Source organism: Hippopotamus amphibius, chromosome 7, assembly GCF_030028045.1.
Source record: "Hippopotamus amphibius kiboko isolate mHipAmp2 chromosome 7, mHipAmp2.hap2, whole genome shotgun sequence".
Classification (NCBI taxonomy): Eukaryota; Metazoa; Chordata; class Mammalia; order Artiodactyla; family Hippopotamidae; genus Hippopotamus; species Hippopotamus amphibius.
The window spans coordinates 9,697,495-9,711,771 of record NC_080192.1 but is presented as its reverse complement, the minus strand read 5'-3'; the positions used below and the strand labels follow the sequence as shown (position 1 = coordinate 9,711,771).

General features: G+C 46.1%; 1 protein-coding gene across 1 annotated transcript; it reads right to left on the bottom strand.

The window, feature by feature from the left end:
• Window positions 1–1,243: 1,243 nt before the first annotated feature.
• On the bottom strand, window positions 1,244–13,597 carry JOSD1 (Josephin domain containing 1). Its single transcript, XM_057743735.1, has 4 exons — window positions 12,498–13,597; window positions 4,461–4,589; window positions 4,138–4,332; window positions 1,244–3,340 (listed from the first exon to the last, which is right to left on the bottom strand). The coding sequence occupies exons 1-4, from the start codon at window positions 12,680–12,682 to the stop codon at window positions 3,241–3,243; spliced, it is 609 nt and encodes a 202-aa protein (XP_057599718.1). The 5' UTR covers window positions 12,683–13,597; the 3' UTR covers window positions 1,244–3,240.
• Window positions 13,598–14,277: the final 680 nt, after the last annotated feature.

The window sequence follows — 14,277 nt, the reverse complement described above, 5'->3', positions numbered from 1 at the left end:
ATCTTGAAATTACTTAAACCATTTTTAGAAGAGCAAAGAAAATGGCCCCTCATATTTCCTCTTACCTAAGCCAGCATCACTATTTTACACTGATTGACCCCTCAGGCCTAAGTTAGTTAAATTCACAAAGGTAAGAAAAATTCATCTTTGGTCAAGAACCTGAGTTCAGGCAATTGCTTTCAGTACACAGTTTACAATGATATTATAAAATTATAAAGGTGGAATTCTCTGGTTGTCCAGTGGTTAGGACTCTGCTTCCACTGCAGGGGACACATGTTTGATCCCTGGTTGGGGAACTAAGGTCCCATATGCAGTGCAGCATGGCCAAAAAACAAACAAAACTAATAAAGGACTTGTAAGGAATGACGTAGTATTGATTTCTAGTCTGGGGATAGGAAGGTTGCAAATAGAACACCTTGCGTTTGTTCTTTTTAAAAATACGGTTGACCCTTGAACAACATGGGGTTGGGGGACTAACCCTCCATGCAGTAAGTCTGTATTTCTTTTTTCATTGGCCCTGTATGTGTCTGCAGTCCAACCAACTACAGTTGAGGTGGCACTGTATTTATTGGAAAAAGTTCACACATATAAGTGGACCCACATAGTTCAAACCTGTACTGTTTGAGGATCAACTGTAATTGCTGATGAGCTATTGACGGTGAATCCAACTGTAGCCCTATCTCTGAACTTCATAGTTTCTGCATTTAACATACATTCTTATTGGCATCGCGCTAGTAACAAGAGTCAGTCTTTTACGTGGGCTGCTGGTACTGTCGTATACTATTTAGGAAGTGCTAGCATTCTCAAGTTTTATAGGTTAAGTGATCGCTCCAGGCTGAACAGAAAATGTCTGATCTGAAATCAAATCTAGGCAGTCTGACTCAATCCTGCTATGTACCTGGTGCTGGGGCCTCCCCGACCCGCTGTTGAAATACACGATCTTCCACTTGTTAACCCAGGAAAAACAGTAACTTGTCAATAAACTTGTACTTAGATTACGATTAGGGTTCTTCATATTTTGGAGCCTAGTTTTTATAAATTAAAAAATGCCTCGGGCTTTTTTTTTTTTGAATCAAGTCCTACTTGGTAAATATTGTTTGGATTTTTGAAGTGAGAGGTTTGGCCAAAGCACAGTACGTCTCTAAAACTTGACTTCTGGTGGTAGTGAATTCCTTCTAAAGTAGCATCACACTAAAGTTTACTTTTTTTAACGTACATAATTACAGAATTCAGACAGATGGAATTTATGTATGGAGTTTTCCATTTTTAATATTTGGTTAAACAAAATACATCTTTTGTAAACAAACCCAGCACAAGGCCAACAAAAAGGAATAAAAGCAAGAAAAACAAAAAGCCTAGGGCTGCCCCTTACTGGGCATCAGGGTCAGGCCTGCCCCCTTTCTTAAAGGAAGTGGGGCTTTTTGCCCTTGGGCATCAGCATAGGTCCCTGTTCCTAAGCACCGGAATTGGATATGAACAGAGAAACCAGCCCTGAAATGTTTAAGCGTCTTTGCATATCCCATTGGCTCGTGGACTCCAAGTGCATGGGGACTCCTTTGAAGTGCCATCTGCACAGGCCCAAGCAGACTGGTGGAGAGGAGTTTCCTCCTCTCCCTCCCAGGAAATGGCTTACATCACTGACTGCCAATGGACCCAAGCTCCTGCTTGTGACAATCAGCAAGCTTGGCTGTAACTTCTGGCTGGTGGTGGTTGGAATGTCACTGTGCAGGGGTGAAGAGCTCCCTGTGGTGCCAAGCAGGTCTGGTGTAGAAAATGGTGCAGAAGAAACTGCGGCCACTTGCTGAGAGGGTGTAACGCAGTAGCCGCTTGGTGGCCTCTGTTACTCAGCATAAAAAATTGCCTTGTTGGATTGAAGATACATGTGCAGAAAAAGTGCTGGTGTAAACATGCACTCCAGTCACAGTGGGGAGAAAGCCTCAGCTTCATCCCGTTAAGCTTGTTTGGGCTGGACATGCAAGCCCCAGACTGGCTCTGCTACTGGAGAGAAGTCTGGCCAGTGGGGCTGCTCTCAGACCTGCCAAAACCATTGATCCATAAGGGCTGGACAGGCCATCCCTGCCTGCCCACCTGTCTGGAGGCAACCACCACCACTTTGGTGAGAGGCGGTGTAGTATGACACTCACTTCTCCTTTTGTTTTCCCAAGTTACGGGGAGAAAAGTGGCCTACAACTATTTAAAGAGGTAGGGGGCGGGTCAATTCTCAGCTGATCTGTAAAGGAAACTCGAGAGATGACAAAGTGTGATGCACACATATCCACCCAACGTGAGGGCTCTGCTTCCTGTCACTATAGTGACTCCAAGCCTAGGACTTCTACTGATTCTAGCTGCTCCAAATCCCTGAAGACTTATCCTCACAATACTTTCCTTGCTCAACTCTGTCTCAAACTAGTAGAATTTGATGTCAAAGGCAGTCTTATTTTTTTTCCTGGTTTTGCCAGAGTGGGAAAACTGCCCTTTTGCCTGTCTTATGCCCCAAAGCCTCCTAAATCAATGCAGTGAAGTGATGGGAACGATGCTGGAGTGAGGCAGACAGCCTGCCCATGCCTGCCCAGCCTGGCTCTGGTCACATCCTCTTAGGTATCTAGCTCACCCTGTCATGCTAGAATATCACAGGATTCAACCGACTGGTGTGGGATATTAGAGAACTTTTCATTATAAAACTCCAAGGATGGCCATAAACCACTCTTAAAAATGGGGTAAGGGTGGCATTAAGGGTTGGAGACAGTATGCTGCACTGCTGCTGCAGTTTTGGAGGTGGTTTCCTGAGAGATCTTTTTGCTCTAAGTCCTCTGAACCAGTCACATGGGCTTTGCACATACTGTATCTTCAGACCCACTGGTTGCCAGGAAAGGGAAAGTGGAGGCAGCATCTCCAGGTGAGTCAGGGCAGCAGTGAACTCCAGCAGAGCCTCTGTCAAGTCCTCATAGAAATGGGGAAAATAAGCTAAGAGCCACCTTTCTTTCTCCTCTCTTAAATAAAACAAAGGTCTTCCATAGCTTGCCCTAAGTGCACAGAGCTCCTACTTTCCCTTCCCAGGAACAAGTAATGCTGATTGGTTCTGTAACAATCCACACGTCTGTCCTATTGCACTGTCAAATTTGATGGGAAAAACCCGATGAGATGCTTGGGGAGGTGGCAAGGGCAGACCCACTGTATAGGCCACAGCACATCACAGAGGATTTCGGGGGCTGAGGTGAGGGAAGGCTGGGTAGAACTGCATTACACATCAGCCCTCCAACTCTGATGGGCCTCCACCTCTTCTGGTACCACCAGCAGGAGTTCACAGTTCTTTCCTCGCAAATGATGTTTTAGAAATTTCCTACGGGGAAAAAAGGGTAGATGAAAGAGAAAATGAAATGCTAGTAAAATTGCAAATTCCAGTCTTGGGGCCACCTGTTCGCCAGACATTAACCTTGTTATTTATACCCTTGGCTGTCCTAAACACTCTAGTAGTGATCTGTTCTGGGAGGAGTCCACATTTGGTTACCCCTCAATCTGTCCAGTTAAATTTCCAATCTGAATTTTTGCCATCCTCATGTACTACTGCCAATACTAGCCAGTTCTGTGAGAAACAGAGCCCAAAGTACTCTAAAAGACTTCTAATTGGAGGGAAAAAAAAAAAAGAAGAAGAAAAAAAAGTTTCTTCTTTGGTCCCAAGGAAATTTAGCCCTCTCTTGCCCAAATGTTTGTCTGCCTTTCTCTGAACTGGCAGCTATACTGTCACAGTTGTCTAAGTTGCAGAACATTACAATGCCAGTCCCACCAGATCGGAAAACCATCATCCCAGGTAATGGGACTTGTCTACCAAGGGGACTTAGTGTCCTCATGGGCCATCAAAGATTCATATCGGGGCTTCCTAGGTGGCGCAGTGGTTAAGAATCCACCTGCCAATGCAGAGGTCACAGGTTCGATCCCAGCTCCAGGAAGATCCCACATGCCGCGGAGCAACTAAGCTCGTGTGCCAAAAAAAAAAAAAAAAAGATTCATATCTTTTAAGTGTGAGACTCTATGATTCTAAGTAACAACAGGGAGAGAATCAAAGGAGCTAGGAATTTCATTTCCTTTATCAAATAACCAGATAGGCTCAGCTAGCCACTACACCAGCCACACAGGTACCTGAGCTCACTCTCGCCTCCAATCCATTCGGGCATCTTCAGTTTGGAGTCGAGGTTGTAGTAGGCACCTCCCACCTCTCGAACACAGATCCAGTGCTGCCTTTTGAGTGGCAACTTCAGTGGACCCCAGCACAGGCTGGAGGGCAGATTCATGATGAAGCCCATAACGTTAGTGAGAGCAATGCCGCCAACATCCCTACAGAACAGAAATGGTGTCAGGTTCCACGGCAGCCAACTCCCCAGAATTCCCCGGCTGTAACACCACTACTGGCCACCTCCCCAGCTGAGCACCAGTTCTCATCAAGTCAAGCCTGGTTCAATTACCTGCGCTTGTCCCACCAAACAGCTTCATAGCCTTTGGTCTGAAGTGCTGCCATAATCACGTTCACATCGTAGTTCCCATTTCCCAGCATGCTCTTCTTGTGGGGGGTCACCATGGTGTTTGGAGACAGCCTGCAAATGTGAAAGGAGGAAAGCTGAGACGTGCTGATGGGCCTAACCCCTCCTGGCCCTGCACTGGCAGGGACAGAAGAGCACTTTATGCCACTGCTCCTGGAAGCTTGTTTCCTCCCATTCAAGTAAACGTAACCAGTTTTTACCAAAGTATTTTGTAGTCTGGGCTCCTGCCACCCTAGGGATTACCATTTCATGCAAAACAGTAATTCAGTTGCAGTGGGGTCTATCTGCCTGCCATTTAGAAAGTGTGTCTACAGTGAATTCGATGGATACAGAAAATGTTCCCTGAAGGAGTCTCATTTACGAAATCCCCAGCCTTCCCATTTCTGCATTCTTCTTCCTTGCTGATCTTCCTGCCTTGATACAGCCTTTTTTCCTTAACATTAGAAAACAGTATTTGATATTTTGATTTGCATGGGCAGTATTTCTTACTCTTATTTTTTACACTTTAAATGTTTTCTATTTAAGGCTTGCATACTTGGTAATCATCAATCTTTAAAAACTCAAAGGCCTACAGGGGCTCAGACAGGTAACAAATGTATGAACTGTGGCCACACATAAGGCAATAGAAAGTAGTAAGGCCCGTATTAAACTGAAATGCATGAACCACCTAAAGGTATTCCGAATATACACAAACTGAAAAAAATTTTTCAATAATACCTGAAATTTGTGTGTAAAATAACTGAATTAAAAAAAAATTTGTACCAGATAAACAAAACAACTGCAGTCTGGTTTGCCCACTGGCTTTAAGCCATCTTTAGCCAGGCCTCTTTAGCCACTCCTCCATCTTAAGACAAGGTCAGTTCTGAAAGCATTTTCCATCCTATTAATTTGCTTTCTTAGGCTGCGCAGGCCAGGACCTGAGGAAAGGCCATCTTGAAGGAAGAGGCAGCATCCCTTTCACCTTTGTGTGAAGGGGAGGAAAGGAAATGTCATGAGTTCTTCAGGAATAAAAGTGGAGAACGGATGTCTAGGAGGTTGCTAAATGCCATCTCCAGAAGAGAATAAGCTCTTTAGGTCAACTCTAAAAACTTAAGAAATCTTATACTCTATACACAGCAACCATACTGATATATTTCCAACGTAAAATACAGGACTCTTGCCACTGCTTAAACCCTCCAAGGCTCCCAAAGCACTTAAATACGATCTAAACGACTTCCTCTGGCCCGCAAGGCCCTTAGGATTCGGCTGACCTCATCCCTGCCTTTTAGCACGGAGACCTTCTCTCTGCTACCTGAATACACAAAGCTCTTTCTCACTTGAGGGCCTTTGCGCTCACTCGCTGTTTCTGCTGTCTGGAACCCTCTTCCCCCTAGATCTCCACTTGGCCTGCTCCTCATTACTTGGGTCTCAAGAGTTATTGCCCTAGAGACCTTTTCTGACCACCCAACCTTACGTTTCTCCCAGTCATTTCCTCTTACATCCACCTGCTTTAATTTAATTACAGCCCGTGTTACTATTGGACATGTTTTCTGACTTGCCTGTTTTTCCACACTAGAATGACAGCAGGGGCCTTCTCTAGCCATCACCAGACCTCAAAGAATGCCTGGCACATGATAGGTGCTCAAGAGACATTTGTTGAAATTTTTCCATGTTTGTTTTTTTTCTCTCTTTACCTGTAAATATTAGTGGGCCCTTAAAATAATAAGGGCTTATATGCTGGCCTCCAGGGTTGGCAAAAAAGGGGAGCTGAGGACACTGAACTCCACTCTGCAACCAACTGCTGTTGCATCTGTAACAATAACTACCATTTAGTGAAAACTTCTCTACTGCGCCTGATGATAGATGCTTTCATGTATGTATCTCAATCTTCACAATAAGCCTATGAGAAGCTACAAATGATTACCATTTTATAGGTTCAGAAACTGAAGTTTGGTGATGTAAAATGACTAGCCCGCAATCACTTACCTTATAAGTGACAGAACTAGGATTCAAACTCGGGTTTGTTTGAATCCAAAGTTCTGCCTGCTGCCTTACAGCAAGGACTCAAGAATCAGAGTGGCTGGTGGTGGCAGGCGGATAAGACGAAAGGCCAGCTGAGTCCCTTGGCCTGGGCCTAAAGTGTAGCTTAACAGGACAAAGGCTCTCAGTGGGTTCTTGGGCACTTGAATTAAATGAGAAAGCATATGAAAGTCTATCTTAAGATACACCAAGTTCTTTCCCTTCACCAACTTTTCAATAGCTTCTCAATACCTTCAGTGAAGTCTCCAGCCAGTAGATGCATGAGGGTTCCAGCAAAGAACTGCTGAGTTTCCCACCTCTTTTATCACTTAACTCCCTACCAGGCTCAAACCTTAGTGCTGTGCTTTCCCCCGGAGGCTCACAGAAGGCATTCGATACAATAGCTGAATGAATCAAGTATGTTTACTTGATTTCCTACAGGATTTACCTGGTTTCCTACAGGATTTCTTGAAGCTCTAATATGCTAATATTTTCCTTGAGTCTTGAGGAGAGAAGGTACGAAAGATTTCAGTTCCCAAACATGTTTGACCACAGAAACGTTTTTTTTTTGAGGTGCACTTTCTAAGACTAGTGTTCCAAGGGTCTCTTCTCCTTGTCCTACATCTTCCATCTCTGATTCAAATCCTTGCCTGTCTATACCTACTATCCCTCCCCTAACTGGAGGCCCCTCACCTCACACTTAGTTTCTTTTCCTTAATTTTTTTTTTTTTTTTTTAATCTTTTGGCCGTGCTGCACAGCATGTGGGATCTTAGTTTCCTGACCAGGGATCAAATCAGTGTCCTCTGCATTGGAAGCTCGGAGTCTTAACCACTGGATTGCCAGGGAAGCCCCACCTCTGGACTTTTTGAAACAGCTTCCTAAATTGACCTCCTTGCTTCCAAACACTCCTTCCACCTGTTCAGCCTTTATGTTCCTGCCACATTCATCAAGGTATCCTTTCACTCACATAAGAACTGCCAATGGAACCAGCTGCCTGGTTGGCCAACACCAACCCTCCCAGCCCCACTTGACCTGCTATTTCCCTTTCATTGGGCTTCGTGTACTTCAGGCACCATGACCATGTAGCTTCTCTTCTTTTATCCTAGGTCCTGTTTCAAGCTAAATCCTAAAGCTTCTTCAAGCTCAACCTAACATCCTACCTCGTCCATGGACTCCTTCCTGGAGCCAGTGTAGTAGAAAAAGGAGGGAGATCAGGAGGACCACACATATCTTAGTTCACATCCAAGCAGCATCAATATCAATTCTGAGATATAGTCTCCACGTCTGTTAGCTTCTCTGTAAAAATGGGAATGATTCCTATCTTATAGGACCTTTGAAGAATTCAGTTATTTTATACATGTCCAACCAAACAGTAAATTCCTGAAGCAGAGGGAATGACTCATCTACCCTGTATCTCTCACAGCTGGGCACTGGAAACTGAATAACCATGTGTTTGTCAAACCAATCAATATAGGAAATGTTAAGAATGGTTTCCACCTCGCTCCAAAAGGAGTGGTCATTTGAATAGGTGGGATCCATCCCAATTCTCCCATTATACCAGTACTTGTTTTTACTTTAATAATAATCAAGTGCCCACTGTGTTAGCTATTTTTATGAGATTATCACTTAATCCTTCCAACAATCTTGAGATAGAGATTAACCCCACAGTGTAAATAAAGAAGCTGAGGTACAAAGAATTTATGGTGACTTGTACAGTCATATATAGCTAGTGAGCGGTAGAACTAGGATTCCACCTCTAAACCTAAAGCTACATTGAACAGTCTCCTGGATATTTCAAAACACTGATCCCACTAAATTCCACGCGAACTCTATTCTGTCCCAATGGAATGTGTCCTTGAGACTCCTTGACAAACTCCTATTAAAGACTGTCTTATCCTATTTCCACAGAAATTCCAGACTATACGCTGGCCTCTCATTTTTGTCCCCATCAGCAGAGGTTAGAGCCATGAGATTCGAAGTGATCTACAAGTGAGAAGGTGGGATCTAGTCCAGGTCTCCACTGATGTCTGTGCCCTCAGTTAAGTCTTCAGTCCTCTCTTGTAGTTACCACTGTGTCTGGTTAAGGTGATGTTTCAGGTTATAATGAAAAGGAGACATGGGAACATTTCATCAAGATTCTTTTTCTCCCTTAATTTCTTCCTTTTTATTGGTTCTTAAGAGGTGCAATATTAGAAAGTATGGCTTGGGACTTCCCTGGTGGCGGAGGTTGAGTCCACCTGCCAAGGGGATATGGGGATATATGTATAAATACAGCTGATTCACTTTGGCGTACCTCAAAAGCTGGTACAAGAGTATAAAGCAATTATATTCCAATAAAGAGCTAAAAAAAAAAAAAAAGGGTCCACCTGCCAATGCAGGGGATGTGGGTTCAATCCCTGGTACAGGAAGATCCCACATGCTGCAGAGCAACTAAGCCTGTGTGCCACAACTACTGAGCCTGCACTCTAAGGCCTGTGTGCTGCAACTACTGAGTTCACATGCTGTAACTACTGAAGCCTGGGCGCCTGGAGTCCATCCTCCGCAACAAGAGAAGCCACCACAATAAGAAAGTTACCACAATGAGAAGCCAGTGCACCACAACGAATAGTAGTCACAGCTCGCCACAACTAGAGAAAAGTCCACTTGCAGCAACAAAAACCTAACACAGCCAAATAAATTAAAAAAAAAATATGACTCAGAACTTCCTAATGTGTTTCTAAACTATTAAATAACTAAGGCACAGATCATAGTGCCAGGCACACAAAGGTACTCTGTAGGTGTTGGCAAGGAGGAGGATGAGGAGGAGGAGGAGGAGTTATCTGCCTGGCCCTTGGGTGAGAAAATTTAAATCTCTAGAATTTAACACTCTATAACACCTTTTCTCAGTTTACAACCACCATACTTTTACATGTGGCTCCTTCCTTTAGATGTGTGCTCAGGGACTTTTTAATGGCGAGGTAGGAGGGCTTCTCTGTGGTAGAGGATGTTCAGTATCTATAATCTCTTACAGTCTGCTCTTTCCTCCAATTTCAGTTGTTCATCCTTTTCAAACCAATGATCTCACTATCGCAATCGTGACCACTATCTTCAAATCCTGGACTGAGCCTGCCACACCTGACTCCTCTCTTCCCTGTTTCTGTGTTGCTGCCAAGTCATCAGCCCAGTCCTTTCTAAATTCCTACTCATTTCTATTTCAACCATGAGTCATCTCATTACCCACAACTGCACTGAAACTCCACCCTGCTTTTTTATTTTTTCTATCTGGCTAAAATTCAACTGCTAGGATGAACTTCCTCTCAACGAATGGCATTCATCAAAAATTTTGTCCCATTTCTACCACTCATCAGCTACATCTTCAAAAAAAAGCACAGAACTTTAGGTCTGGGCATTTAAAATTATCTAGTTAACATTACTGCCAACATTACTCTTCTTTTCTGTTAAGATCCGAATAGATTCTTTTCCCTTTAAATTGCTCTAAATTCCATGGTTCTAATTCACTTAAATCTATGTACAGTTCTGAGATGTGCTTCTTAGCAGCTAAGTCTTGTTCAGCTTTTCTTTACAGCGCCTAGTAGTGCCTGGCATGCTGAAGGCAACTAGTATATGTTTGTTTAAAAAGTTCCATCTTCTCTCCCTCACCTCTTCTCCCTTTCTTTTTTCCTCTGATCCCTTTCACACTTCTTTGTTCCTATTTACCCACACAGAATCTTCCTATATTAAATACTCTGTACAGAATCCCACCTCTGGAGTGGCAGGGTACATATATTCGGGTATGTACTGGTCTGCTGCTACTTCGAGGTGGATCTTTACGTTGTGCTGATAGGTAACTGGGGAATGTAGTACAACCTGCTAAAGCTTCAAAAGCCAGGAATAGAACTTTGGTTCCACGGGAGTGTTTCGCAAATATTTAGCATTCTTTCATTCAGGGAGAACATAGCTGAAAGAGTCCTGCTATTATCCACAAGCAGTTTATAATCATAGTCCACATCTTCAGACCCAGGCCCAACTTCCTAGCAAGGTGAACGGCTTCAGATGATATAACTATTCTGACACACCTTCAATACTCAGGAAGTAGCAGAGCAGTTAGGAAAGCAGGCCCTCCAGTCACAAAGCCTGGGTCCAAATCCTACAATTAACAGGTCTGTGAACTCTGTTCCCTCATCTGGAAAAATGAGAAGTAACAGGATCTACGTTACGATTGGTGTCAGGAGTGAGTTAACACAAGGAAAGCACTCAGAACAGTGCTTTGCACGGAGTGAGTGTTATCTGCATTAGTGATCACCATCGTGTCAGATTGGGACCAAATTTATAGAAATGAAAAACTTCTTAATGGACACACCGCATCTTGGAATTGACATTTACTAGTGAGTGAAACTGGGCAAATTGCTTAAACTGAATCCTATTTCCTAGGATCACCACTGATAAGGTTGTTGCAAGACTGTTACATAGTACAAAGTACCAAGCACACTCAGGTACTCACTCTGAGTCTGTTCCTTCTCCCTAGTCTTCCATGAGGAAATAATTTGCAAATAACCAATCAGGAGTAGAAGATATATTAATGGCTGGCCAAAAGGAAGCAGTCTAATGGACTGGCCTCCTTTCTACTTTCAGTTAAGTGACTTAGCGATAGAGACAATTAACTCACCTCTCAGGGCCCTATTTCCTGAAAAGAGTTAATTCTACTTGCCAGATAATGGCCATGATGCAGAGGACATATTTGCCCTGCTAAGGCATTATTAGGGTTATTACTGGCACTGGAAAATAATTACCCTCACTATAATTTTGTCTGCACACTGGGATGAACATTCTTTTAAAAGAGGGCCTATGGTTCTTTCAGGGTAAGTGGTCTATATATATGCTTCATAAATCACCCCAAACAGGTTGTTACCAGCTGTAATTCAGGCCCTTCTGGGGCAATAATTTCATCTCTGAATGGAGTCAGAAGGGTCTTCTGGAACTGCCAATATGCACAGCTTGAAGAATCCTTGAGCTTTCTCTGCACTGAGAATCGAGCAGGGTAACTCTTTGTAAGCTGGAGTAGTGAGACAGGCTCACTGCCAGAGTTGCTATGGATTGCAGATGTGCTGCTGTGTTCATCCAGACACTGCAGAACCATTTCTCAACCCCTTTGAGAGAAGAATTTTAGAACATCAAAGCTGACAGAAAAAAGCTGAACTTCTATCAACCTGTCCGGCAGCATTTGGCAAAGTAGATAAGAAAGGCCACCTAGAATGAAGTGGAAAGGGGAGGGGACGTAGAGTCAGCTTCAAATCACAGCTTTGCTACTTAGAAGCTATTTAGACAAATGACCTGACCTTTCTTTCTGTTTCTTTATCAGTAAAATAGAGACAGTAAATCTACTGTTAGGAGAGCTACACAAAACAGGATCCGAAAAGCACCAAGGTCAGCACATGGCCCCACAGAAAAGCTGAGCACTGTATATATACCTTTCTTATGGAATCCACAACATTCCAACTCTGATGACAGGTAATTGAGTGTGTACATATCCGGTTCCCCCCTTCCAGACTCTAAACTCCTTGGGGGCAGGACTTGAGAGGCATTAATAGCATAGTGATCAACAGCACAGCAACAACAAACCTTGATTCAAGCTCGGCTTCATCTCTTGCCAAGTTACCTTGGGCAAATTACTGAACTTCTCTGAGCACTGTCTTTATCCATAAAATGGAAATGACAATACATGTTCCAATGGATTCTAGAGGGGATCACTTGAGAGAACATCACTGAGGCTCTTAGCACTGTGCCCAGCCAGCCCACTGTAAGTGCTCAGTAATTGATGGTGATTAATCTCTTTCCCATTCCTGTGTCCCTTATACCTGCTAACAGCATCTAGCTAATAATCCCTGTTGGTTTGAAGGTTTATGCAGCAGAGACGTTGCCCCATGCCGAGAAATTCAGGAAGAGCAAAAAAAGTACAAACACGCCAAGGAGAAGGGGTCCCCTACCTCTGGAAAATCTCCTGCAGCGTCTCCCGGGTGAAGGCGTTGCTGTCCTGGAAGACGTTATTGAGGGCGTGCAGAGCACAAAGCTCCCTGCGCTGTTTCTCATGGTAGATTTGTGGGGGTGCTGCCTGGGGCAGCTCCAATGATTCAGATTTGGCCTTGTCTCCTTTCCATGGCACGCAACTCATGTTTTTCGTTTTAGGTTCCAGAGAGGACTAAAAACACCCCACCCTTCCCTCCTGAGGAGGAATGTAAGCTTCTCAGTCTTTTCAGAATTCCTGAGGTCCACCTTATTTTCTGGTGTCCATGATTTATGCTTTGTCACGGAAAGAAAAGGTTGGAATCCAAAAGGAAAAATAGTCCCCCTCTTCTCTCTTCTCAATAGAAAGATAACTTTTGGATTAGTGTGTATTTTGCCACCACTGTCAAAGTGCAGAAGTTTTGAAAAACCATATAAAATCTAAGACCTTATTTTCCTTCTTCCACCCTCCTCTTCTACCCCTTCCAAAAAAACCACGATTTTCTTGCTGTATTTTCCTTCCTGTAAATGCGAACCAGGCCTCAAGGCAGGAGGACCGAACGGAATCGGTCACATCGCTCCTTTTCTTCCATTTCTTTGGAACCACAACGCCACTGACTCAGGAGACAAGGCCTAGGTGGTGGATAAAACGCAAATTTCGAGCAACTAGCGAGGGCTGGCCAGCGTGGGATCGAGGGCTCTGCTGGGGCCTCGGGGGAGGCTCTCCATCCTCTCGGGTGCGGTGGGACCCCGCGGGGCCGAGACCGGCGCAGCTCCCTCGGAAAGAGCGGACTCTCCCCCTCTCGCCGCGGCCCTACCGGAGGAGAGAACTCCTGGCAGCTCCGGCGGTCGGGCGGGCCGCCGCGGAGGACCAAGCTGTCCGGGGAAGCTGCGCGGCGGGTCCGGCCCCAGCCCCAGGGAAGGTCCGGCGCTGCGACCGGCAGGCCCGCGAGGGGTGGGGCCGGACGATTCGCCTCGCCCTCCGGAGCCCAGGCCCACCCAGCTCGCCGCCCCCACCCCAACCTCCCTGCCCGTCACGTGAGTACAAGCCGAGGCGCCCTCCCGCCGCTCGCCTAACCCCGGCCCCCGTCCGGCCCCCCGCGCCGCCCGGACAGCTTGCGGACGCGCCGCCGGCCGCCCCCTCACCGCTGCAAGCCACCACCTGGAGCTGCGGGCCGCCACCTGGGCCGCGCTCGGGCGGGCGGGCGCGCGCACCTGAGCCCGACGTCAGCGGCCCCCGCCCGGCGCGTGCTCCGGAAACGCCCTCCTGCGCCGTCCTCGCTCCCGCCCCGCCGCGGCGTCACGTCTGACGTCAGCGTGACGTCAGCGGCGCCGGCTCTGGGGCCGCGGCCGCCGTGCGTCTGCTGGGCGGGTGCGGGCTGCGTTGGACCTCCTCGGGGTGTAGGGTTTGGGAATCTGGCGGCGGCGGCGGCGGTGGTAGGGCTAGGGCCTGGTTCCTCGGCTGTGTGCTTTCCGGGGCTGGGCAGGACGGGTGGCCGGCGGGAGTCCCGCCTCATGCCCGTCCCGCCCCTCTGCTCCCGTCCCCTCCCCGGCCGTCGGCTCTGTTCCGGGGCGGCGACCCGGCCTGCGGCTGCACTTCGCGACTCTCCCCACCCCCCTCCCGTCTCTCTGATCAGGCTTTTGGGGCAGAGTGCTTTCGCGAACCCGGACTGGTTTCACCTGCGCTGATCGTTTTATATTTGTCTAGCACGTCATTCACCAGGTGATTTTAAAGCACCTTACTGACGCGGTCGGGCTCAAATT